Source organism: Mirounga leonina, unplaced genomic scaffold (assembly GCF_011800145.1).
Source record: "Mirounga leonina isolate KUSES-001 unplaced genomic scaffold, KU_Mleo_1.0 Mir_173, whole genome shotgun sequence".
In the NCBI taxonomy this organism is placed as follows: domain Eukaryota; kingdom Metazoa; phylum Chordata; class Mammalia; order Carnivora; family Phocidae; genus Mirounga; species Mirounga leonina.
Genome location: NW_023270447.1, coordinates 2,433,514 through 2,457,041, shown reverse-complemented (window position 1 = coordinate 2,457,041; position 23,528 = coordinate 2,433,514). Strand labels below are relative to the sequence as shown.

General features: G+C 46.1%; 1 protein-coding gene and 1 long non-coding RNA gene across 2 annotated transcripts; one reads left to right on the top strand and one right to left on the bottom strand.

Annotated features, from left to right (window-relative positions):
• Positions 1-3,171: 3,171 nt before the first annotated feature.
• LAMTOR5 (late endosomal/lysosomal adaptor, MAPK and MTOR activator 5) lies at positions 3,172-8,295 on the bottom strand. The gene is made up of 4 exons (XM_035017811.1): positions 8,069-8,295; positions 6,903-6,964; positions 4,173-4,290; positions 3,172-3,503 (listed from the first exon to the last, which is right to left on the bottom strand). The coding sequence occupies exons 1-4, from the start codon at positions 8,101-8,103 to the stop codon at positions 3,443-3,445; spliced, it is 276 nt and encodes a 91-aa protein (XP_034873702.1). The 5' UTR covers positions 8,104-8,295; the 3' UTR covers positions 3,172-3,442.
• A 69-nt stretch (positions 8,296-8,364) lies between these two features.
• LOC118019016 lies at positions 8,365-22,837 on the top strand. Its single transcript, XR_004681535.1, has 3 exons — positions 8,365-8,450; positions 10,744-10,814; positions 22,464-22,837. It is a non-coding gene; the product is annotated as an uncharacterized LOC118019016 (long non-coding RNA).
• Positions 22,838-23,528: the final 691 nt, after the last annotated feature.

The following is a 23,528-nucleotide window of genomic DNA, read 5'->3' as shown; positions in this document are numbered from 1 at the left end:
TTCGAGTAAACATCCGTGGGACTAATTTTTGGGGGTGCGTGTGTGGGGAGGACTTGTTGCTCCTATCTATGATTCTGATAGCAGGCTGAGCTGAGGCTGGGCTTTCTATCTATAGATAGCTCTGATGCTGAGGGCTGGAGGTCAGGTTCAAAGTGTGGCGGAACAGTCAGCCACTCTCGCGGGCTGGGAGGGATGCGCAATCCTCGGATGAACTGCTCTGAGCACCTACGACATACAGGGAGCGTTCAGGTGTGGTGCGAAATGCAGACTTGGTTAGGATCTCAACTCTGCTGCTTTTTAAGCCTGGAGACTCTGGACAGGTTACCCTGAGTCTGTTTTCAAATCTGTAAAATGTAGCTGGTACCACCTTGCAAGGTTTTTTGTGAGGACTAACAATATACAGAGATTGTAGGAGAAACAGAACCAGTAGGAGATCTATGTATATGCACACACACACAATCCTACTTCAGCGGCATAGGATCATATACAATCTTACTTTCACTGCAGCACTGTACAGACCAGAAAATCAGCCGTCTCCAGCCCTGAGCTCTTTGCAGCACTCTTTCCATCGATAAATGTGGGTGCACCCTGCCCTACCTTGAAGGCTGTTATGAGGAATAAATGAGGACGTATGTTCGTTTATTAATTTCATTCAGTAAAGTTGCGTCCTTTGTGCCAGGCACCGTGCTAGACAGAGGGGCTACGTGTAGGCAGAGGGTGCTCTGAGATGTGGCATAAGGGGTGGGCAGGGACCGGATCTCCCAAGGCTTGGGAGACCACGGTAAGTTTCAGGTTTTGTTCTACAGGCCTTGGGAGGTATAGCACTGTGCCCGCTACAAAGTGAGCACCTGATACATGTTTGTTCCTGAGCATCACCACCAGCATGTCCTGTTAGAAATTCAAGTTCCGGGCGCTTGGGTGGCTCAGTCGTTAAGCGTCTGCCTTCAGCTCAGGTCATGATCCCAGGGTCCTGGAATTGAGCCCCCCATCGGGCTCCCTGCTCAGCGGGAAGCCTGCTTCTCCCTCTCCCACTCCCCCTGTTTGTGTTCCCCCTCTCGCTGTGTCTCTGTCAAATAGATAAATAAAATCTTAAAAAAAAAAAAAATTCAAGTTTAACATATCTAATATCAAACCCAGACATCTTTGCTCTCTAATCCTTCCCTCTGAGTGCTTCTTTCCAAGGCACCTAGTTCTTCCTCTCTCTAGATTAGACAATTCAATTACCTCTAATTCTTCATTCTCTTTTGTTTCCTTTCTGCCAATTTGTTTTTTTAATTGTCTCTCATATTTGATCCTGAGCTAAGGACTTTATCTTGCTGAGCCTATTTCTTCCTCTCTGAAATGGGGATAATACCTTGTAAGAGGATTAAATGAGCTAAATGCGTGTAAATTGTTTAGCATGTGTCTAGCATGTAGCAAAAACTTAAAAGATTGGCTCTTCTCACTCAGGTTTAAGAATTGGAAATACATACTAAAAGGAAGTTTTTCTGCTTGAAAAAAAGTGACTTTGGTCTACCTCATCAGACTCATGTTTAAGCTCAAATTTGATGCTTATTTATTCCAAACTCCATTCTGCTAACAGGGTAAGGCCCAGGACTCTTAAAAAGTAGATATTCAGGGCGCCTGGGTGGCTCAGTTGGTTAAGCGTCTGCCTTCGGCTCTGGCCATGATCCCAGGGTCCTGGGATCGAGTCCTGCATCGGGCTCCCTGCTCAGCGGGGAGTCTGCTTCTCCCTCTGACCTTCCTCCCTCTCGTGCTCTCTGTCTCTCATTCTCTCTCTCTCAAATAAATAAATAAAATCTTTAAAAAAAAAAAAAAGTAGATATTCAAGTTCCTTGAGGTAGCTGCCCTACCTTCCAGCTTTTTCACCTCCTACCTCACAGGCCAAACTAAAGCAGTTAGTATTATATAAATAGTCCTCTTGGTTTATCACCAGTGTTTGCTGTTGCCACTCTCTCTGCCTGAAATATCCTAGGCCTTTCCACGAAATTCTCTTCTATTAGTTATATATTATTCTACCTGGCAAGTATTCAGTGACTACTATGTCCTAGCACTCTTCTAAGTACTTGGAATACACTTGTGTGAGTAAGACAAAGCACCTGCCCTCAAAACCTATGCAGAGGCAGGCAAGACAGGCAAATACCATATAACACACAAACATATTTTAATATATAAAACAAACATATATACCACATGTCAGGTATTGGTGAAGACAACATACATCCACATTCCTTCTATCCAAGTATGAACTCAAAGGCTGGGACCAGGTCTTATGCAAAATCTTTGTATCCTCTTATAGTATCTTATATTTGGAGATGCTTGATATTTTTGAATAAATAATATTCTGGAGATTTTTTCATACTGTCAAATATTAAATTGCTAAAGAGTAACAGGAGCTGCATTTGAATTCAACAAAATGAGGTCACCTGTACCTGCCTGTGCACCATTCCGCTGTTGAGAACTTACAGTTTACCTTTATAAGGTTAAAGAAAAGATAATGTTGTCTTATGTTCAAATGGTAGATTTTTTTTTCTGGCCAAACATGCGTATTTTTATAATGGTCTGACGTTCAAAGTACAAGCTCAGAGATGGGAGTCTTTTTTTTTTTAGATTTTATTTACTAACTTGAGAGAGAGTGCAAGAGAGAGGGACAGCATGAATAGGGCGGGGGAGGGGAGGGCAGGGGGAGAGGGAGAGGCAGGCTTCCCACCGAGCAGGGAGCCCGATGCAGGGCTCGATCCCAGGACCCTGGGATCAGGGCCAGAGCCAAAGGCAGACGCTTAACCGTCTGAGCCACCCAGGTGCCCCTGAGTTGGGGAGTCTAAAATCCAAATGGTTACTCTGCAAATCCCTTAGCCTTAATTACACAAATGCAAAATGGGACAACTAAGAGTACATACCATATAGGGTTATCAGTGAGAATTCAAATGAGTTCCTGGTATATAGTAAGTACTTAATGATAATTAGCTTTATGTTATTATGGGGTGGGAATAGGCTTAATTTGTTTTCAATATCCATGGACACTTGTGTGAGAATGTCTGTAGTTCAGGAATCTTCGGAAAGAGAAGCGAGTAATTTGGAACAAAGACTTAAAAAAAAATTACAATTTGATAATTGAAAAAAAAAATGAACATTTGATAAGAATTTAAAGAATCCAGAAGAGATCCAAGCTTTCCTCTGACCAGATTTATTGAGCATAAGAAAATTCTATGTACAAAGTGACCTGGACCTGGTGTTTCAAAACATGATCCTTTCTTACTAATATTTGGATAAGTCAGTCCATTGACTGTCAAAGAGCAGCTAACTCTAGAATTAACAGAAATGTGCCCAATACACACTAAATAAATGGCCTAACTACTGGGACTTTCACAGTTCTACAAGATCATTTACACAGGTAGGATGGAGCCCTGACGACAGGCTGCTGGAGAACTGCTATGAGCCGTCAAGAGGCCATCTTGTGGACCGCCACGGTGATGCCGTCATGTTTCTGGATCATAATGTTCCTGAAAGGCAAAGCGGGAGATAGTCAGTAAAATGTTGTAAGTGGGAGTCTGTTCAAGATTAAAGATGCTGTTTGGTTTAGGATACAACTAAAAAAATATTATTTATCATTTTTTTAATGTATGAAAGCAATATATGAACACAAGAAAACATTGGGGAAATACGGAAAAGTATAAAATATACAAATGAAATGAATCTATAATCCTACTGCTCAAAGACAGCCACTACTGTGTTTTGTTATCTGCATGTATACCATACATGCATTTTTTTTTCTCTTTGTACAAAACTGTGATCATACTGTGCACAGTTCTGTATTCTGCTTTCATCATTTACTATTATTCTGAGGATGCTCACTTGGAATATCTTTAGTATTTCTATTACTACAGAAGTAGTTTCTGTTCTTTGGTTGGTCTTCCCCTGTACTATTTATTACTTTCTTTTTCTTGATAGACTGATAGTCATGACAATTCTTACTCTTCATTTAAATAATTGTGGTCCTGAAAGTACATTAGCTTCAGAGATCAGTCTATTTCCTCCTATGGTCCAAAGAGTGAAGAACCTCCCTCCAAGTTTTTTGAATGGAAATCGCTAATAACACAGGGCAGGCCCCACTCAACCTTCCCAGGAACTTTTCTAATTAAAAAAGAAAGGATCTGTCAACATCTACTCACCCATTATCTGATTCTAGACACACCACAGGAATATCAGTGGGGTCTGAGGTCAGCTTAGCTGCTTGCTGGGCTAGAACAGATATCACTCCAGCGTGCTCATCTGACAGGGTCCCACGGCCTGGAAGACAGATGTAATCATGTCACCTGATTGTCCAAAAATGAGTACTGAGCTATAGTAGTATCTCTCATTGATTTATTCACAAAAAGAAGGCTCAGTTCACGGTCTTTTAGGTTAGGTACTGACATGAAATGATTTTATCCTGCTACTAAGCTGGTTACATAAACAAGAAAGCCAGACAACAGTTCTTAAATCAATAAAGCGTCAGGAGACATTCAATTTTCAATCACTCTCATCACACTCTCTAAACACCTTCTCACACATATAAGGAAGCTCTAATTCAAGTCAATCTGAAAGCCATAAATTCCTTTTACCGGAAGCTTAGTGAAACCAACAAGACACTCAGAGGTGAAGTTGACAAAAAGCAGTCAGTAAGGGCAAGAGACTTGTGAAACTAATTAATTCCTCATGGGAAATCTGATTTCCTTTTAGTGAGCTCAACCTCAAAGGATACAAAAGTCTTTACTCAGGAGTTCAGCTGTAAAATCACTTTGACAGTATACGTGAATATTCTGTGAGCAGTTATTTCAACTAGAATAAGCTGGGTGTTTTCAAATACAAACTTAACTGGCTTTTGTTAATGTCTGTTTTAGCCTGTGGATAATAACTAAATCTTGGGTGCCCAATACAAAAGGTAATTACTAAGTTTACACTATATTTCCACAAATAAAGGCAGCAGAAGCTCGCCTGCCTGGAACTGTGGCAGGTAACAGACACACCAGTATGGCAGAGTCTGTGGATTTACTACGGTTACATAAAATGGTAACTGGACAGACCGTGCAGTCTTTTGGGCCTTGAAGGTTTCTTGAAGGAGCTTATTTCATTTTAGATTTCCACACCTGAATTTCAGGCTTTCCATCAACCAGCAGCTCAAGTAAATCTGCCTTTTTTCTCCCAACTAAAGGATTTGTGTAAAATCTGAGTTACACAGATTACCTCTTTCAGTTACCCTCCCAGCAGAAATTCAGAGCTTTAAAATTCCTGTAGTAAAGAGGAGCAAGGAGGTAGGAGTCCTTGGTTTATGAGTTCTGACATGAATTAGCTGCATGCTTTAGTTACTTACCTTTCAGGATTTATCTCCTCATCTGTAACGCTTACCATTTATTGAGCATCATGTCTGGGTTCTGGGCTGAGTGTTTCACACACAGTACATAATCTTACAGCACCGTGACTAGGAGGTTTTGGAGCCTGACTGAAATCCTAGCTCAACCCTAGCTCTATGACCTGGGGCAAGTCACTCAACCTCAATTTCTTCATCTGCCTCACAGGGTTGTTACAAGGATTAAATGACCTAGAGTTTGGGTAAAGCACTTAGAATGGTGCTTCGCACATAGCTGGCGCTCAATAAACGCAATTCTATAATTACTATCATTATTAAATAACAACCCAGTACGGAGATCCTGGGTTGGCATGGCCTTGGCAGCTCGTGTCCTTTCCACCCATGTCAGCCAAGTGCCCTAGACCTTTGCTGCCCAACACCCCTTCGCTGGCCAAGGCCTGGCTGCTCAGCACCACCCTGTGCCCCATGGAGACCCGCACGAGGGCTGCGCCTGCGCACGCGGCCTCGGTGCTCAAGCAGGGTCTGGGCAGTACACAGGTGGGCTGTCTGTATGGTGGTGCACCTCCTCTGATGTGAGAGGGAATCAAGGACCATATTCTTTACCAAAAAAAAAAAGTCTTAAAACTCAATGACAAGATTGACCCAGAAAAGCTCTAGGTAAATTCCCATTTGATGAAAGACCAAATGGCTTAAACAGTTTGGACCAAGTGGAGATTATTATATTGGCCATGGAGGACGACTCTGGGTTTGAAATTCCTGATACAGATATGGAGAAGTTAATGTGTCCACAAGAAATTGTATATTACATTGCAGATAAGAAGGATGTATATGAATAAAATGTCAGACCCCCCTTTTTCACTTAGAGAAGACAAGGAAGATACTGGTGAGTGTCTGGAAGTGACAATGTGTTTGGCATTATTGCTGACTTTGACAGAGTCATTCTGTTTAGACTTGTATTTAAATTGTCTAAGAGTTTTTGCCCTTTGAAAATAAATCTATACAGCCAACCAACAGAAACAACCCAGTAGAGAAACTAAGGCTAAGAAAGGCTATTTTTGGTCTAAGGTCACACTATTAGCAAAGGAAGAGCAGGGGGCTGAACCCACGTGTGTTCAGCTCTGAAGCTCCCACTTCTACCGCCTACTCTCTTACTGTTAGGTGTAGTTGGACTACAAAATAGCACTGTCTATTTTGCTGGGTTATTGTGAAAATTAGAGATAAAGTACACAAACCCTAGCAGTCTGCACACATTCAACAAATGGTACCTGACTGATGTCATTATCTCAAGTCCTTCCTAGACCCAATTTAAAATAATTCAAATACTATTTTAGTAGAAACAATTTTGTACTGTTAGAACTGCAAGGACCACTTCTACCTTCATAAATACCAACTGAAAAGTTTCAATTTTGGAGATAAACTCGACTCTCACAAAAGTACCCAGAAAGGGGCAGGATAACAGGAAGTACAAACTAGAGAACAGCACACACACTAGGCTCCGGGTCAATATCAAGTGCTCTGCAATCCACCAAAGAGTTGATCGTGAGATACTTACAGCCCAGATTCAGTCCTTGTGAATCTGTGCACAGGACTCCAACAATGGATGGATTCTTCATTCTAATTCCAGGAGCACCAGAGGAATGACGCAGAATGATGTCAGAAAATGAATTTAAATAATTATAACAACACATACACGTTTTTCTATGTACCAGGCACTGTTGCGCTTTAAACCAGTGTTTCTTTTTTCATTATCACCCCCGCTGAGAAAAATTAAATTACAATGAAGTAATTTAAATTTAAGAGTTAAACCAATTTATATCTGATGGGAGAAAAGACTGGGTCAGGTACTGGAGAGCTTTGGAGGGCCACAAATATGGCAATATTAATATTTATTTATTTATTTATTTATTTATTTTAAAGATTTTTATTTATTTATTTGACAGAGAAAGACACAGCGAGAGAGGGAACACAAGCAGGGGGAGTGGGAGAGGGAGAAGCAGACTCCCTGCCGAGCAGGGAGCCCGATGCGGGACTCGATCCAGGGACTCCGGGATCATGACCTGAGCCGAAGGCAGTCGCTTAACCAACTGAGCCACCCAGGCGCCCGGCAATATTAATATTTTGTCGCCATTGTTAAAGATGCGGAAAACACTAACACGGGTTGCCTCCAGGAGGGGAAGTGGGAGAAACTGAGCGGCACTGGTGGGAGGGAGCTGTTTCCCTGTGCGCCTTCTTACACTTTCAATTTTATACTTTAGGTGGATATTACCTGTTCAGAAATTTAAGAGACGTCTTTCATTTCCTTAAGCACCAAGTAACTGGCTACACACGCGAGGACAGACGTGTGTGCTTATGTTTACATTGCAGGGCTCGCTTTGCACACCTGTACAACCTGCCCCCAAATTAACCCATTTCCTAAAACTCCCGAAGAATGACCCTGCCGTACAGACGACTGCAACACGACGGGCGGTTTTGGCCTTGGCCTTGGGCTGCGGAGACCAGCTCCCGGAAGAGGGTGCGGAGCCCCGGCGGGATTGCGGGATTTTAATTCCGGGCCACCCCCTGCACCCCGCGGCCGCGGGACAGCGTTCGCCGCCTCAACCCCGCCCCCCCGCCCCCGCTTCCCCGACCCGAGGGTCGCGCGGCGTCCCCAGCACGCCCGGCCGGCACTCGCAGCGCGCGCCCTGTGTCCCGCTCAAGTCCCCGCGCCGCGCTACTCACGTATCCTCCAAGTGCTGCTCCAAGGTGGCCTCCATCCCGCGCGTCCTCCGCCGGGGCCCGGATCCCGCAGCTCTCGTCGCCTCCTTCTCCGCCCCGGGCCCGGAGCGCGTCTCGCTCACATGACTCGAGCCGGGCGCAGAGGGGGACGGCGCCTCCAAAGGGACAAACTTCGCCGGGCGACCTCCGCGTTGTGTTGGGACGAGATCGTGCCGCCGCCGCCGCCGCCCGGAGCCGCAACCGGGTGGCGCGAGTAATTCTCGCGGGGGGGAGAGGTGTGCAGCGGGGCTGCAGGGCCTCGGTTCCGGCCTGGCACTGCGTCTCAGCGATGTCAACCTTTGGATTCCCCTTCAGCCGATTCCGAGACCTTCAGACCAGACCTTGTGTGCGTTTTGCAATAACCGGGCGGGTCAGACAGGGTCAGATCCAGGCGGTGCGGCAGGGACAGGGAGCGACGCAGGACCCTGGTGCAGGGCTGCACAGGCGTGTAGGGGAGGTGACATGCACGCAGGGGCCTGAGGACCACCCGGAACACGGTGAAAACCCCAAGCTAGATATTGGGAAGTGTAGGCATTTTAACGAAGACCTTGGTTCTTGCTTTGGCGAGGGCGCAGGAAAAGTTTGGGGAAGAAGGTGTCCCCTGCAAAGAAGACTGGGTAGGACTACTTAAAAATAACTTTAAAAGAGCAGTTGTGAAGTAAGGAGAGAAAGCCACCCACAGTCTGTCCAGAGAGGATTTAAAATCCCTTGAGAGAGGCACCTGGGTGGCTCAGTCAGTTCAGTGTCAGACTTCCGCTGGGGTCATGATCTTGGGGTCCTGGGAGCCAGCCTCACGTTGGGCTCCCCGCTCACTGGGGAGTCTGCTTGTCCCTGTCCCTCTCCCTCTGCCCGTTCCCCGCTCATGCTCTCTCTCTCAAATAAATTAATAAAATCTTAAAAAAACAAAAACAAAAAAAACCACTTGGAGAATATCCTTTCAGCCCATTGCCTGCAAATGTATGCTTTTATTTATTTTTTTCTTTTTTAGGCAAAATTGACACATAATGGACATGCATTTCTGTAGCTGGCCTTTTCCACAGAACTTAGCATAAATGTCTTTCCATGTCAATAAGTATTCATTTGCATCCCTTGTGGTAGTTACAAAATATTCCATAATATAGTTGTACCATAAATGATTTAATTAATCCCTTATTAATATCCAGTTAGTTGGTTTTTGGTTTAGAGGCGGTGGGGGGGGGGGTATTACAAATGCTGGGTGAATATCTCTGTAGCTAAATATTTGTGCACGCTAACATTTTTTTTATGATAAATTACTAGAATGGAATTACTGGGTCAAAGGATATGTCCCTAGCTGTGATAGTGAAACTTGCAGCTTCCTTAAAATTCTAGTCTTGAATGTTGTAATTCAGGAGTTTCGGACTTCTGCCTAGAAAAACTATTTATGTTAACATAGTATGGACCATTTAAATTTTAGAAAAAGCAGCTTAAAACTACCTTTAAAAGTCGGCTTCCCTCCGAAGTTCTGCGGGACAAAGCGTGACTCTGCGGTAGCGCCCCCTATGTGTTGTCAAGCTTAACTGGACTAGGGCTTCTCAGCTCCCGCTTTGTAAGCTCCCGGGCCAGGCCATCCTAGAGAGCTATAACTTGAGCCACATTTGTAGTTTTGAATAATCTAGCCACACTAAAAAAAGTAAAACAGGTGAAATTAATTTTAATGGTATATTTTTTTTATCCAACTAATGTGTCCAAAATATTGTAATTTCAACATGCAATCAATTTGAAAATACTAATGAGATATTTTACATTTCCTCCCCTGCACTAAGTCTTCAAAATCCGGTGCATATTTTTCACAGCACATTTCAATTCAGCCTGGCCACACTTCAAGTGTTCAATAGCCACGTGTGGCTATGGGCTGCCATGTTGTCTAATGCAGCTCCCGGGTATCTCTGATTATCTCAAAGCCAGATTGATGATTCAAGTGTTCTCAGAAAAGCTGGTGATTGCTTTTCAGGCTATAGGAAAGGCCTCTCAAGGGAAAATGAGCAAGTAGGAAGAGGATGACCGCTGGCCCACGCGTCCTTGCCACACCGGAGGCAGGAGGGCAGACTACTCCACACTACCCCTCTTTCTCTGCCCTGTTGCTGTTTGCCCCTACGAGGTGGCATGTGTATAGGCTGGGGAGGTGCAGGGGGTTGGTGAGACGGTTGGAGGAGTGCTTGACCCCACACTGTTTTCTACTTTCATGAGTTGGTGGGGGGTATTGACGATTCTTTTTCTCAGTTTTGAGTGCTGATATCCGTTTCTAGGGTAGCAGGAAAAGTCCCACATTCAAGTACTTGCCTCACTGCATTGTAATTCTTTATATGTTTACTTTTTTCAAAGGTAAGTATCCTCTCCATTTCTGCATCCTGAGCATTGTGGAATGCAATGAGGATTCAATATTTATTGAAGAATCTTGCTGGGTCTTTTGGGAAAGGAACTCTCTGTCGTGTTAAGAACCTTTAAGTTGTGGGGTACGTGGCTGGCTCAGTTGGAGGAGTGTACGACTCTTGATCTTGGGGCTGTGAGTTCGAGCCCCACGTTGGGTGTAGAGATTACTTAAAAAAAGAAGAAAAAGCTTTAAGTTCCAAACTTTTGCCACATTTATCCTCTTCTTTCTCCTCTTCTCCATAAACAAGCTCTTGGAAAATGGAAGTCCCAGGAGAGTCCAGCAGAGAATGGCCCACATGTCTTGACTGGGAAGTTGGAGGTGAGAAGCATGGTTGGGGGAACCAGACCTTCTAGGTCCTCTCTCTGCTGTTGGCCCCAAAGACCCTAGCTCCTCTTCCTTGGCCTATCAGGAGCAGAATCCTCCTGGGGGGTCCACTGAAGAAGCACAGCTCGGGTAGAGGGTCTAGTTCTCCCTTGGGTGCACAGGGCCTGCTACCCCGGGGCCAGCCCTGTTGGTCACTTTGTCAAGTGCTCAATGTCCCATGGAATGAGTCTGAAACCTGGCTGGGGAATGGGCCCTCTTAAGCCACTAGGGAGCACCACGGCCATGGAAAACCCTGCTCAGGCTAGAGGATTCCAGGTGAAGGAAAGGGATCCATGGATCTGCTGAGCTGGTACAGCTTAGTGAGGGCAGCATTAGGCTTTTGAGTCAGACAGAGGCAGAATTCTTGACCTGGGCAGCATTAGGCTTTTGAGTCAGACAGAGGCAGAGTTCTTGACCTGTCTACCTGTGTGACCTCTGAGCTTCAGGGGCTCCTCTGTGATTTGAGCGTACCTTGAACTGCCTCCTGAGGTTGTGGGGACGATTATATGAGATGCTTTACCTCAGAGGAACTGGTACACTGTGGGAGTCAGTAAATCAGCTCTGCTAAATCTGAGCAAAAAGTCCTGTTTGTTTCCTCAAATTGTTTACACTCTAGGTGAGGACACGCATGAGAAAATAAGGAACAGTTCAATGAAGGTCAGAGCCAAACGCTGAGGCATACCTCCAGGAGTCTAGTTCATGGGGGAGGGAGGTCGAGGGCTGGATTTACACAGCTACTCTGCAGAGCTGTGTTAAATGCCCTAATCAAATATGGTTTTTTAAAAGATTTTATTTATTTATTTGACAGAGAGAGAGAGAGAGCGAGAGCACATGCATGGGGAGTTGCAGGCAGAGGGAGAGGGAGAAGCAGGATCCTCCTCACTGAGCAGGGAGCCCGATGTGGGGCTCGATCCCAGGACCCCGGGATCGTGACCTGAGACGAAGGTAGATGCTTAACGCTTAACCGACTGAGCCATTCAGGTGCCCCTGAATATGGTTTATGACACTTTTGTATGGTATAAAAATTATAAAACACAGTGAGAGGAAAAATCACTTGAAATCCTAGCCCTAACCCGAATGACACGAATGTGAATGAGCTAAATAGAATGGGACAGGATTTGGGTAAGGTGGAGCCGGGAAAAGGCATATCACAAGGGTCACCAGAGTGTTGGGGCTAAAGCATCTCACTCCATGGGAGCCACTGGATGGGACACTGGGTCCCTGCCTTCTGACAATGGACGCCACCGGAGAGCTGAGTCCGAGATCCAAAGCCTGACCGCAGTAATAATACCATTCACGGGTCACGTGCATGAGTGACAACTGTGTTCCGGGCAATCCACGGGCCTTATTAATCCTCACAGCCTTTTTTGGTTTTTGTTTTATTTCGTTTTTAGTAGAATATTTATGTTCTGTATTTTTTAAAGTTTTTTTTTTTTTTTTTTTTTTTTTTTTAATTCCAGTATGGTTAACACACAGTATAATATTAGTTTCGGGTGTACAATACAGTGATTCAATACTTCCATACAGCACCCGGTGCTCATTACAACAAGAGGTCTCCTCAGTCCCCATCACCTATTTAACCCATCCGTCCACCCGCCTCCCCTCTGGTAAGCATCAGATTGTTCTCTATAGTGAGGTCTCTTTCTTGGTTTCTCTTTGTCTCTCTCTTATTTTTTTTCCCCTTTGCTTGTTATGTTTCTTCAATTCCACATATGAATGAAATCATACGGTACTTGTCTTTCTCTGACTTATTCTGCTTAGCATAATACTCTGGCTCCATCCACATCCTTGCAAATGGCAAGATTTCCTTCTTTTTGTGGCTGAGTGATATTCCATTGTCCAGTCCTCACAACTTTTTGAAGTAGCTCCTGTCACTCTCCCCATTTCCCAGTTAAAACCCCCTGAGGCTCAGAAGGTCAGTGCTTGCTCAGGATCACCCTAGTTGTAAGTCGTGGAGCCTCACCATGGACTTCCCTACTACATGGCCTCAATTTCTCTCACTTCGTCAGCAACACGATCCTGGAAAGGTAAGAGGGCTTTGGAGGCCCCATCCAGATCTCCTGCTCTCTGGAGAAGAGGTCTGAGGCTCAGAGAGGGGAAGTGGCTAATTTAGAACTTGAACTTCAGACTCTTCACCTTCCACCCAGGGCTCTAACTATATTGTGCTGCTGGAGGCTGTTTTAGACCTTTCTTTCTTTTTTTTTTTTTAAGATTTTATTTATTTATTTATTTATAGGACAGAGAGAGACACAGCGAGAGAGGGAACACAAGCAGGGGAAGTGGGAGAGGGAGAAGCAGGCTTCCCGCCGAGCAGGGAGCCCGATGCGGGGCTCGATCCCAGGACCCTGGGATCATGACCTGAGCCGAAGGCAGACACTTAACCAACTGCCACCCAGGAGCCCTGTACATCAATTTTATTTATTTTTATTATTATTATTTTTAAAGATTTTATTTATTTGACAGAGAGAGACACAGCGAGAGAGGGAACACAAGCAGGGGGAGTGGGAGAGGGAGAAGCAAGCTCTCCGCTGAGCAGGGAGCCCGATGTGGGGCTCGATCCCAGGACCCTGGGATCATGACCTGAGCTGAAGGCAGACGCTTAACACTTGAGCCACCTAGGCGCCCCTAGACCTTTCTTTAAAACAACTTCAGAGACGTTCATTGTTACAGGTTGAATTGTGTCTCCCTAAAATTCATGTGGTAAAGTCCTAGCTCCCAGTACTTCAGAATGTGACCTTATTGGAAATAGGGCCTTTTCAATGATAATCCTTCAAATCAGGTCATTACAGTGGGCCCTAATCCCATATGACAGGTGTCTTTAAAAAGAGGGAATTTGGACACAGAGACATTCCCAGAAGGGACAGTGATACAGGGAGATAAAGGGAGAAGACTGCCATCTGCAAGCCAAAAGAGGGGCCTGGAACAGATCCCTTCCTCACAGCCGTCAAAAGGAACCAACCCCGCCGACGCTTTGATTTTGGACAGCTGGTCACCAGAACTGTGAGACAATAAATTTCTGTTGTTTAAGCCCCTCAGTTTGTGGTACTTTGTTATGACAGCCCAGGGAAACCACTATACTCGTATATCCAGAAAGTCTATAAGTCAAAGTCAATATCTGTGATAGCAGGTATTTGGCAGCCCTTAATGGAAACACTGGTTGAGAAGATCGCCTTACCAGAGGCAAAAGGATAGAGCAGATAATCTTTCCATCTTGCTCCCAATCTTGATACTTGGCTAACTATTTTCCTTACATTGGACATTGGCCAACAGTGGTGGCATGACCCCTTGGCTGTGACCTTCTTGAGTCTGTTTTATATCCCTGAGCTTGGCCTACAGAAGGTGCTCAATAAGTGTGTATAGAGGGAATGAGCACGAGAATAGGCTCCTGGCCATTCCAACCCAAGCCTCTCCAAACAGCGAGTTGGGCAGGGGGTAGGGTATGGACTGTCTGTGGACAGAAGTTGAAATTGGGCACTGTCTCCCAAAGTGTCCAGCTGAGTCCCAATCCTGGAAGACACAAGCAAAATATATTTTAGATGACTCAGGGTGGGCTAGAGAAGTTCCAGCTTAGAAAGCTATTTTCCTGATGCTTTTGCTATTGAGGATAAATTTTGCTAATAATTAATTTTGCTATTGAGAATAAATGAGATGCAGACTTCCATATCCAAGCCTTCATTAGATGCCTAGTTAATGCCGCCATGACAAATGGGAATGAAGCCCTTATGAATAAAAAAAAGATCAACGCAGTATAAAAAATCATCGACCAGAGAAAAGAAAATTTAGAGGAGCTGATAAAATATCTTATCCTTAATTCGACTGTCTGTACCACACATCAAATCAGCCTTAATGTCAAGATTGATCGACCTTGGAATAGTGTAAATGAAATAAGAACTTGAAAACGAACAGAAAAGAAATTACCTGTATTGAAATGTATTTGCAGTGCAGGCCTGTGCGCTGAGGCTTTTAGCCCAACGCCGGCCTCTAGCTTCTTCGGCTACATATCACTGTCTACCTGATGTGCATCCCCTTCGCCCCAGGTGGGTTTTAGAGAACATGCTTGTGGGCGAACGGTACGTCCCATGGTCAGTAATCTTGTGAAAAAACCCTTTCTTGGACAGTGTCTTTACTTCCCCATCTGCGAACCTGGTGAGATGGTGCTGGTCCTTATTTCAGGGAAGAGCATGTTGTGAAGAGGAGATGACCTGCCTTGTTCCTCCTGTTCCGCCCAGGAGAGCAGAGTGAGAAGCTTTTCTCTTGCCACTGGCTGTGGCATCCACATGTGGCTTCCAGTGCTTAGCTACTCTCTCGGCATTTAATTACCCTTTTGAAAGACCTTGGACAAGTCTTCTCATGCCTTGATGTCCCCATTCTTCCCCACAATCCGTGAAGATAAGAAGAGCACCTGCCTCGGCGTGGCGGTGTGAGGATCCTGGCGGACAACTAACGTGGAGCCAGGAGCACAGTCCCCCAGCCCCAGTGCCAGCACTGAACAAAGAGAAGCCGTCGTCGTTGCTGGGACCACAAGAGATGACAGCTGGGGCACATTTGAACTCAACTGTCATTCAGGGCTCATAGTTACCAGCAGTAGGAGCTGACTTATGGAGTAGGAAAGGAAGTTGTATTTTAATTTATTCTTTTTTTAAAGATTATTTATTTGAGAAAGAGAGAGACCGTGCATGGGGGGTGGGGGGAGGGGGAGGGGGAGAGGGGAGAGAAAGAATCTTTTATTTTTAAGTTTTTTCTTTTTTTGGAGAATTTATTTATTTATTTATTGGAGAGAGAGAGTGCACAGTGAGCGAGAGAGAGAGGGAGAGAGCGAGAGAGCATGAGTGGGGCCAGGGGAGGCAGAGGGAGAGGGAAAATCAGGCTCCCCACTGAGCAGGGAGCCTGATATGGGGCTCGATCCCAGGACTCTGGGATCATGACCTGAGCCGAAGGCAGACGCTTAACTGACTGAGCCACCCAGGCGCCCTGAAGGCAAGAATCTTGAGCAGACTCTGTGCTGAGCACGAACCTGACGTGGGGCTGGATCTCACGATGATCATGACCTGAGCTGAAACCTAGAGTCGGTCCCTAAACTGACCGAGCCACCCAGGTGCCCCAGGAAAGGAAGTTTTAAAATGATGTTGGGAGACTGGTGGGACTGGGGGAGCCGGAAAGTTCAGTCTCAGCATCCAGCGACAAAGCTCGGAACCCCACAGGGGGAAAACGCCCCCCCGCCAGCCCTGCCCCTGGCCTGTCGCAGCACCCTGCTGCCTCTGTGTCAGGAAACTAACCCTACAACCATGACCCCTCACCCTCCAGCCACCCCTCTAAGGCCACCCTTGCCAGCAAAGTGCAGTTTTCCCAGAGCCTCTGAGGTCTCGTGTGGGTGAGTGTAAGCAGTGAGGCATGGATCACCCGCCTGGCTTTAGTGCAAAGGAGGCTGAGGAGGAAATGTTCAGCTTTCTCGATCCCATATGAAGGTGCCCTGAACATAGTAGAGGCATTCATAGGGGGCTGGGCAGCAAGACAGCATTTCAAGTGTCTCCTACAGAGGGCTTCTTGCTTTGCAGAGGGGGAGCTTGCTTTGCAGGAGGGGCACCCCCCCACCCCCCTTGCAGCTGGGCAACCTTCTGCCCCCTGGCAAAGGGGAGGGGAGTGCTCTCTGCTCTTTCTTCTGCATGAGCCCTGTCTGTATGGAATTCGAGAGCATTGGTCATTTTGCTTTGTGCTCCCAGAAATAAGGGCATCCCGAGCCATCTCAGAGGCCGCGTGACCACCAACTTCGTGCTGTGGTCTCACTGTTGGTTTACAGTTCCATTTCCGTATGGATTTCACAGTCCTGGTTCACCAAACTCTATGCTGGGAGCACTAGTAAATCAAGCAGAGCTTCCCTAGGAAAGGAGCTTATGTTCTATACAGCAAATAAGGTAGATAGTGTAAAAAAAGCCCCACGTTCTATTTCAAGAAAGAGAAACTTTTCAGACCAATGATCATCACCCATGACAGCCTGCATGTCTGGCCCCGCCTGGAGCCTGGGGTCAACACTGCCATTTCCAGGCACCAAGTTCTCAGGGAGGACTTGGAGTAGGGGGAGCATCTGGCCCTCCCCAGGCCTGTCAGGGACAGCAGAGCTGCTTCTGGGAAGGAGAAGATGAGAGAGAGGGGGGCAGGAGGACCAAGAGAGAAACACCGAACTCTCGCAGCCAAGGCCTTTTCAGACTTGAGTGTGTGGTCCTCACTCTCCATGGTCCCTAGAAAAGCATTTGGCCCACAGCAGGTGTTCAGTAAATGTCTGTTCTGTTAGAGAAGGAATCCCTTCTGGAGATCCCAGGAAACTGACCCTCTCCACCCCTTCATCTGTGCATTTCTCCAGCCCCCAAGGAACCAGTAGAAACAGTGGTGATCTCAGGTGTCAATGGCAGTGAAGATGGTGGATGGTCTTCCTAACTTACTGACTGTTATGGATTTCCTCTTTCTAGGCCTCGGTTTTAACATCTGTAAACTTGGTGAGTTTCTCATTCAAGAGCATTGCCTTTATTCTTGCACCTGAAAATGAAAAACTGACATCTACAAAGCATGCCTGCTCACACACATTACCTCATTTTGATCCCACGATCATCCTGTGATGGGGAATCTGTATCCCCACTCTATGGATGAAGGAGAGGAGAGGTCAATAACTCATCAAGGACATAGAACTTGAAAGTGTCCATGGCTTTGGGGACTCCAAGGCTAGGGGCAGCCAGTCGCTAGGATGTAGGTCCCAGATCAGTCGGCTGCTCTGCAAACTATTTTCTCCCCCAGTTTAGAGAACACAGTCCCCTGAGCCAGTCCCATAAAGTGGACCACGGCTGCCTTCCCCCACCTCTCCTCCCACTGGTGGGAGAGTTTGTCCGCCTGCCTTTAGACACCACACAGTAAATCAATTGCCACATTAATTCTGGACCATCAGCATTTTCCCCCAGGAGAAAGTCAGAAGCAAGGAGACTAATGTCTCATTGATCTTTTCAATTGCTAAAGGGGAGGCGAGATGAATATAATCCCATCTGTCAAGGCAGAGAAGGGCTGATCTGAAAGCAGTGTGGATTACTTTAAGGGGATAACAGTTTGTCACTCTCTGGACAAGGGAATATGAAATTAGGACTAACCTCCTTTACGAATTGGTGGAAACATCGATCAGCAAAGAGAATGTCTAGGGAAACCAGCAGCAAGTTCTCTGGCCTTTTTCCTTGTCCTTTCCCTAAGACTTTCTATTTCTTATATCCACACAACCACACAAACAGGACAAAATCCACCCTTGACTCCCCCCAAAAATAGTTAACATTTGCTGGGGACTGATCATTGCCCGGTGCTGTACTAAGTGTTTTATTCTCACTCTCCAGCAGCTTTATGAGATGTTATCATCAGCACCATCTTACGGATTTGGAAGCTGCGGCTTAGTCAGGTGGAGTGACTCACCCAAGGTTACTTAGTGAAGGTGAATCAGGTGCAGCCTGGCTGCCCCTGCGCCTGCCCTCAATCCCCACCCAGTGCATGCAGGTTACTGAGCCTGAAAGGAGTCCAGACAACCCCGGACAGCTTCCAGACTGTTGTGTTTCTGTCCACCCCACTCACTCCTTCCTCGGTTAGTCCCTTAGGTAGCCCTGCTGACCCCAAGGGGGAGATGACCTTTGCTAGTTGTAGTGGCCCCGCCAGGGCTGAGGGGCTGGACCATCCGGAGGCCTCAGTCAGGGCATCTGGGCAGCTGAGGCTCGGGGATAGGTGGAGGAGAGGGCAAGCGGGGGCCGAGGGGCCCAGCAGCATGTGGGGCTCAGGCTCTGCTGAGCCTCCTCCTGGTTCCTGCCGTGCATGAATTTCCATGGAGGAGAGGAGAGGTGAGGCCAGTGACGGTCTCTCGGCTAGTCAGAAGCTGGGACATCCAGAGTGTCGGGCAAGTGCAGGCTGCTGGGACCACCGAGAGCCCAAGAAGACGCCATGACCAGGGGTTAGGATGTTTGCATTAGGAAGGCCTGGGGACCATAGCAGTGTGATCTCAAAAACTCAAGAAGGAACATGCATACCTGAGATCTTCAGAAAACACAAGTCTCAGCATTAAATTTTGACCCTTCCCTTCAACCAGGGGCAGAAGCACCCTCCAGAGTGAAGAGCCCCGAGAGAGGGGCTTCGCCAGCAGCCTTCCCTGGAGACTTCTGGGAGAACGTCTAGGGAAACGAGCTGCAAGTTCTTGGGCCTTGCTTTTCCCTGCCAAAGCAAAGGTGATTCGAGGGCTGCGGGGCTTGTGCTCTGTGGCCAGAAGTAAGTTTTCTGATTAATACCACTTTGGGTCTGACAGAGATGGCTGCCCTGTCTTGGGCTTGTTTGCTGTTTATCCCTGTGATTGATGCTGGTAACATTTAGAGTCTGTCAGGGAGATATTTCACGGATGCGCCATGTCGGGGGATTGAGACGCCAGGAAATGTGATTCCCCAGGTAAGGCAGCATCGAAGATGAATCTGAAGTGTGGAAGGAAAGGCCCAGGAACTTTCTAGCCTCTTGTGGGGTAGGGGAAGGGGGACAGCTGGAGGTGGGGGTTTGGGAAGGGCTGCACGATCCTGGGGCTGTAATAGGGATCCCTCGGGAAGGGTTTTTTTCCTAGGCTTGCTCGTGTGCATGTATCACATCTGCGTTGGCCCTTAGATTTTGCTGGCTAAGACACATAAGAAAGGAAGCCAAGAGGAAGGAGAGCACCTTTCCTGCTGTTCTTGGGGTCTTTGATGTCTGCCACAGATCTCCATTTCTACCTGCCAAAAGTCCACCCATTAATCAGAAGGCTGATCTCAGAGGTGAAAAGGTTTTTGAACCCCCAACCAAAGGAGATCTTCACCCAGACATGTGTAGCCCTTTGTACGTTACCGTCAAAGCCTAATGTTCAAACATTTAAAAACATGGCTTTCATAAAACATGGAAAGGGCATGTGTCAAACATTAGGAACTCATGAATAAGGGAACCAGTAAGGTGGCAAAGCTGGTTTGGAGAGCATTTGGAGGAGCTGAGTATTTATAAACACTTAGAAGGAAATGTTTGGGTTAAATTCCTAGATTAAAAACAAAACTTACATATGTGGCCAAATGATATGTGTGTATATATATATTTATATGTATTTTTGACAAGTGATTTTTTTTTTTAAAGATTTTATTTATTTTTTTGACAGAGAGAGACACAGCAAGAGCAGGAATACAAGCAGGGGGAGTGGGAGAGGGAGAAGCAGGCTTCCCGCAGAGCGGGGAGCCTGATGTGGGACTCGATCCCAGGACCCTGGGATCATGACCTGAGCCGAAGGCAGACGCTTAACCAACTGAGCCACCCAGGCGCCCTTGACAAGTGATTTTTGACAAGAGATCCAAAACCATTCCACAGTCTTTTCAACAAATGAAATTGAGAAAACTGAATATCCACATGCAAAAGAATGAAGTTGGAGTCTCACCTTACACAGTATAAAAAAATGAACTCAAATGGGTCAAAGACCTGAATGTAAAAGCTAAAACTAAAGACTCTTAGAAGAAAACATAAGGGAAAAGCTTCATGACATTTCTTTTGGCAATGATTTCTTGGATATGACACCATTAGCACAGGAAACAAAAGAAAAAATAGATAAATTGCATTATATGAAAATTAAAAACTTTTGCAGGGCACCTGGGTGGCTCAGTAGGTTGGGCGTCCAACTCTTGATTTTGGCTCTGGTCTTCATCTCAGGGTCCTGGGATGGCGCCCCGAGTTGGAGTCCATGATCAGCGGGGAGTCTGCTTGAGGAGTCTCTCTCTCCCTCTCCCTCTGCGCCTCCCCTGGCTTGCACTCTCTCTCTCTAAAATCAATCAATCAATCTAAAAACAAACAAACAAACAAACCAAAAACTTGTGCATTAAAGGACACTATCAACAGAGGGAAAAGACAGCCTATAGGATGGGAGAAAACATTTGCAAATCATGTATCTGATAAGGGGTTAATATCCAGAATATATAAAGAACTCCTACAAGTCAACAACAACAAACCATACAACCTAATTTAAAAAATGAGCTAAGAACTTGAATAGACATTTCTGCAAAGAGGATGTACCAATGGCCAACAAACGTGTGAAAAGATGCTCAACATCACTAATCATTAGGGAAATGCAGATCAAAACCACAATGAGATACTACCTCACACCCATTAGGACCAAAAAAAAACCCCAAAATAAAACCAAGAAGTAACAAGTATTGGCAAGGATTTGGAGAAATTGGAACCCTTGTGCACTGTTGGTGGGATTGTAAAATGGTACAGCTACTGTGGAAAACAGTATGGTGGTTCCTCAAAGATTAAACATAGAATTATTACATGATCCAACAATTCCACTTCTGGGTATATATCCATAAGCACTGAAAGCAGGATCTTGAAGAGATATTTGTACACTCATATTCACAGCATTAGTTATGATAACCAAAATGTGAAAGCAACCCAAGTGTCCATTGACAGGTGGATGGATAAGCAAGCTGTGGGTTGTACATATAATGGAATATTATTCAGCTTTAAAAAAGAAAGACATTCCTATACAGCTACAACATGCATGAATCTTGAAGACAAAATAAGCCACTCACAAGAAGACAAATCCATATGATTCCACTTATATGAAGGGCTAGAGTAGTCAAATTCATGGAGACAGAAAGTGGAATGTGGTTGCCAAGTCCCGGGGGAGGGAGGAATGGGGGGAGGTATTGTTTAATGGGCACTGAGTTTTGCAGGATGAAAAGTTCTGGAGATGGATTGTGGTGAAGGTTGCACCACAATATGAATGTACTTCCTGCCATAGAGCTGTACACTTTAGCGTGGTTAAAATGGTAACATATTATGTTAGGTGTATTTTACCACAATTAAAAAATAAAACAAAACTGGTTGATGTCCTATAGGGCAATTATAAAATGAGTCTTTGAAAAAGAAAATTATCTTTTCTATTTGATAGAAATTATTTGTATATACATTTTAAAGTTTGTTTACTTTTTAAAGATTTTTATTCATTTATTTGAGAGAGAGAGAGGGAGATTGAGACAATGAGTTGTGGGGGAGCAGAGGGAGAAGCAGACTCTCCGCTGAGCAGGGAACCCGACAAGGGACTCAATCCCAGGACCCTGGGATCATGACCTGAGCTGAAGGCAGACGATTAACCAACTGAGCCACCCAGGTGCCCCTATCCATTTGTTTTTTTAGTAATCTCCACACTCAACGTGGGGCTTGAACTTATGACCCCAAGATCAAGTGTTGCATGCTCTCCCGACTGAGCCAGACAGGCGCCCTGAAATTATTAACATCTTTACTGGACACGATCTACAAGTTAATATGTAACTCGACAGAGTCTGAGCCCTTAATGGTAAATAGCCAAGTCAAATAGAAATCTCTCCCCTAGGTAATTAAGTAATCCTTGGGTGGGCTTGTGTAACAATCACCAAATGATGTTTGGAGAGCGTAGTGTCCTCTCGTGGCCTTATTTACAGGTTTTATTATCATTTAACATCACAGTCATTTATATCCTTGCCTTTCCCACCAGTCCCTTGAGGGCAGGGGCTCTGTCTTACTCATTGCTGCCTCCTCACTTTGCTCTGGTTTATTGAACAGAACTGAAGAAAGCAACGTGGTGGAATGAGTTGGGAGCAGCGGACCTGTGTTTTCATTGTGCCTGTGACTGTGACCGGTCCTGCGATTTCCCCGGGGCCTTGATGTTCTCACCCACCAAATGACTGCATGTGAAGTGCTGGGCGCTGTGCTGGGCACCGGGATGCTGTCTCCTCTCTGGCTTTCCTCCCAGCTCTAAGATGCTTGGATTCTAGTTTGGTCTGTCATCCATCCAAGAAAGGAGTTACGGATGCAAACATGAAAGCGAAACATAGAATGAATACATGAAAGATGTATTCGGGTGCCTGTGATACACGGAGGCATTTTCTTCTTGTTTTTCTTGGAGGAGCCACCCATGATGCGCATGAGGTCTGTGGAGCAGGCTCCGAGGCCGGGAGGCAGGGGAGGAATGTGCTGTTTCGCAGTTTTGCTAGAGAGGGAACAGCTGCTGTTCGCTGGTGGCAAGAACGCCTCCTCCCAGAAGCCAGGGCCCCTGGGTGAGCAGGCCCCGGAGGGAAAGTACCCAGCCTCCAAGTCTGCCTTTGAGAAAGGAGCAAATTACTGTCTTATTACGTATTCATGAGACGCTTAATGCTGTTTTCGATTAATTTCTTGAGAAATTCTGGCAGTTCCTCTTCTTGTTTTTCTTAGGACAGGAGGAAGATGCCGGGTGAGCCATTAAGAAGGTGAAATTATGTGCCCAGTTGGGAGCCCTGGGGACCTCTTGCTGAAATTAACTTGAGCGCTTTGGCATAAGTTTTACGTGGCAGAAGGGAGCCGGGATCACTGCTTTTGGCCAGAGCTGCTGGGCCACACTGCTGGGTGTTGTTGCTCTCTTTCCCATGGTGAGCGATGTCCCCAAAGGCCTGGAGCCATGCTCAGCCCCGCCCTGGCTTCCCCCTGGGTCCCACGTGCCACTGCCGTGGTGGCTCAGCCACTTTTCTTGGCTGTGGGTCTCACCAACTTGCAGGCACATTCATCTATCCGCCCCTCCCAGTCCGGCTTGGCCCCCCGCTTGCAAACACACACACACACACACACACACACCCCACACACATAAGCGCGCAC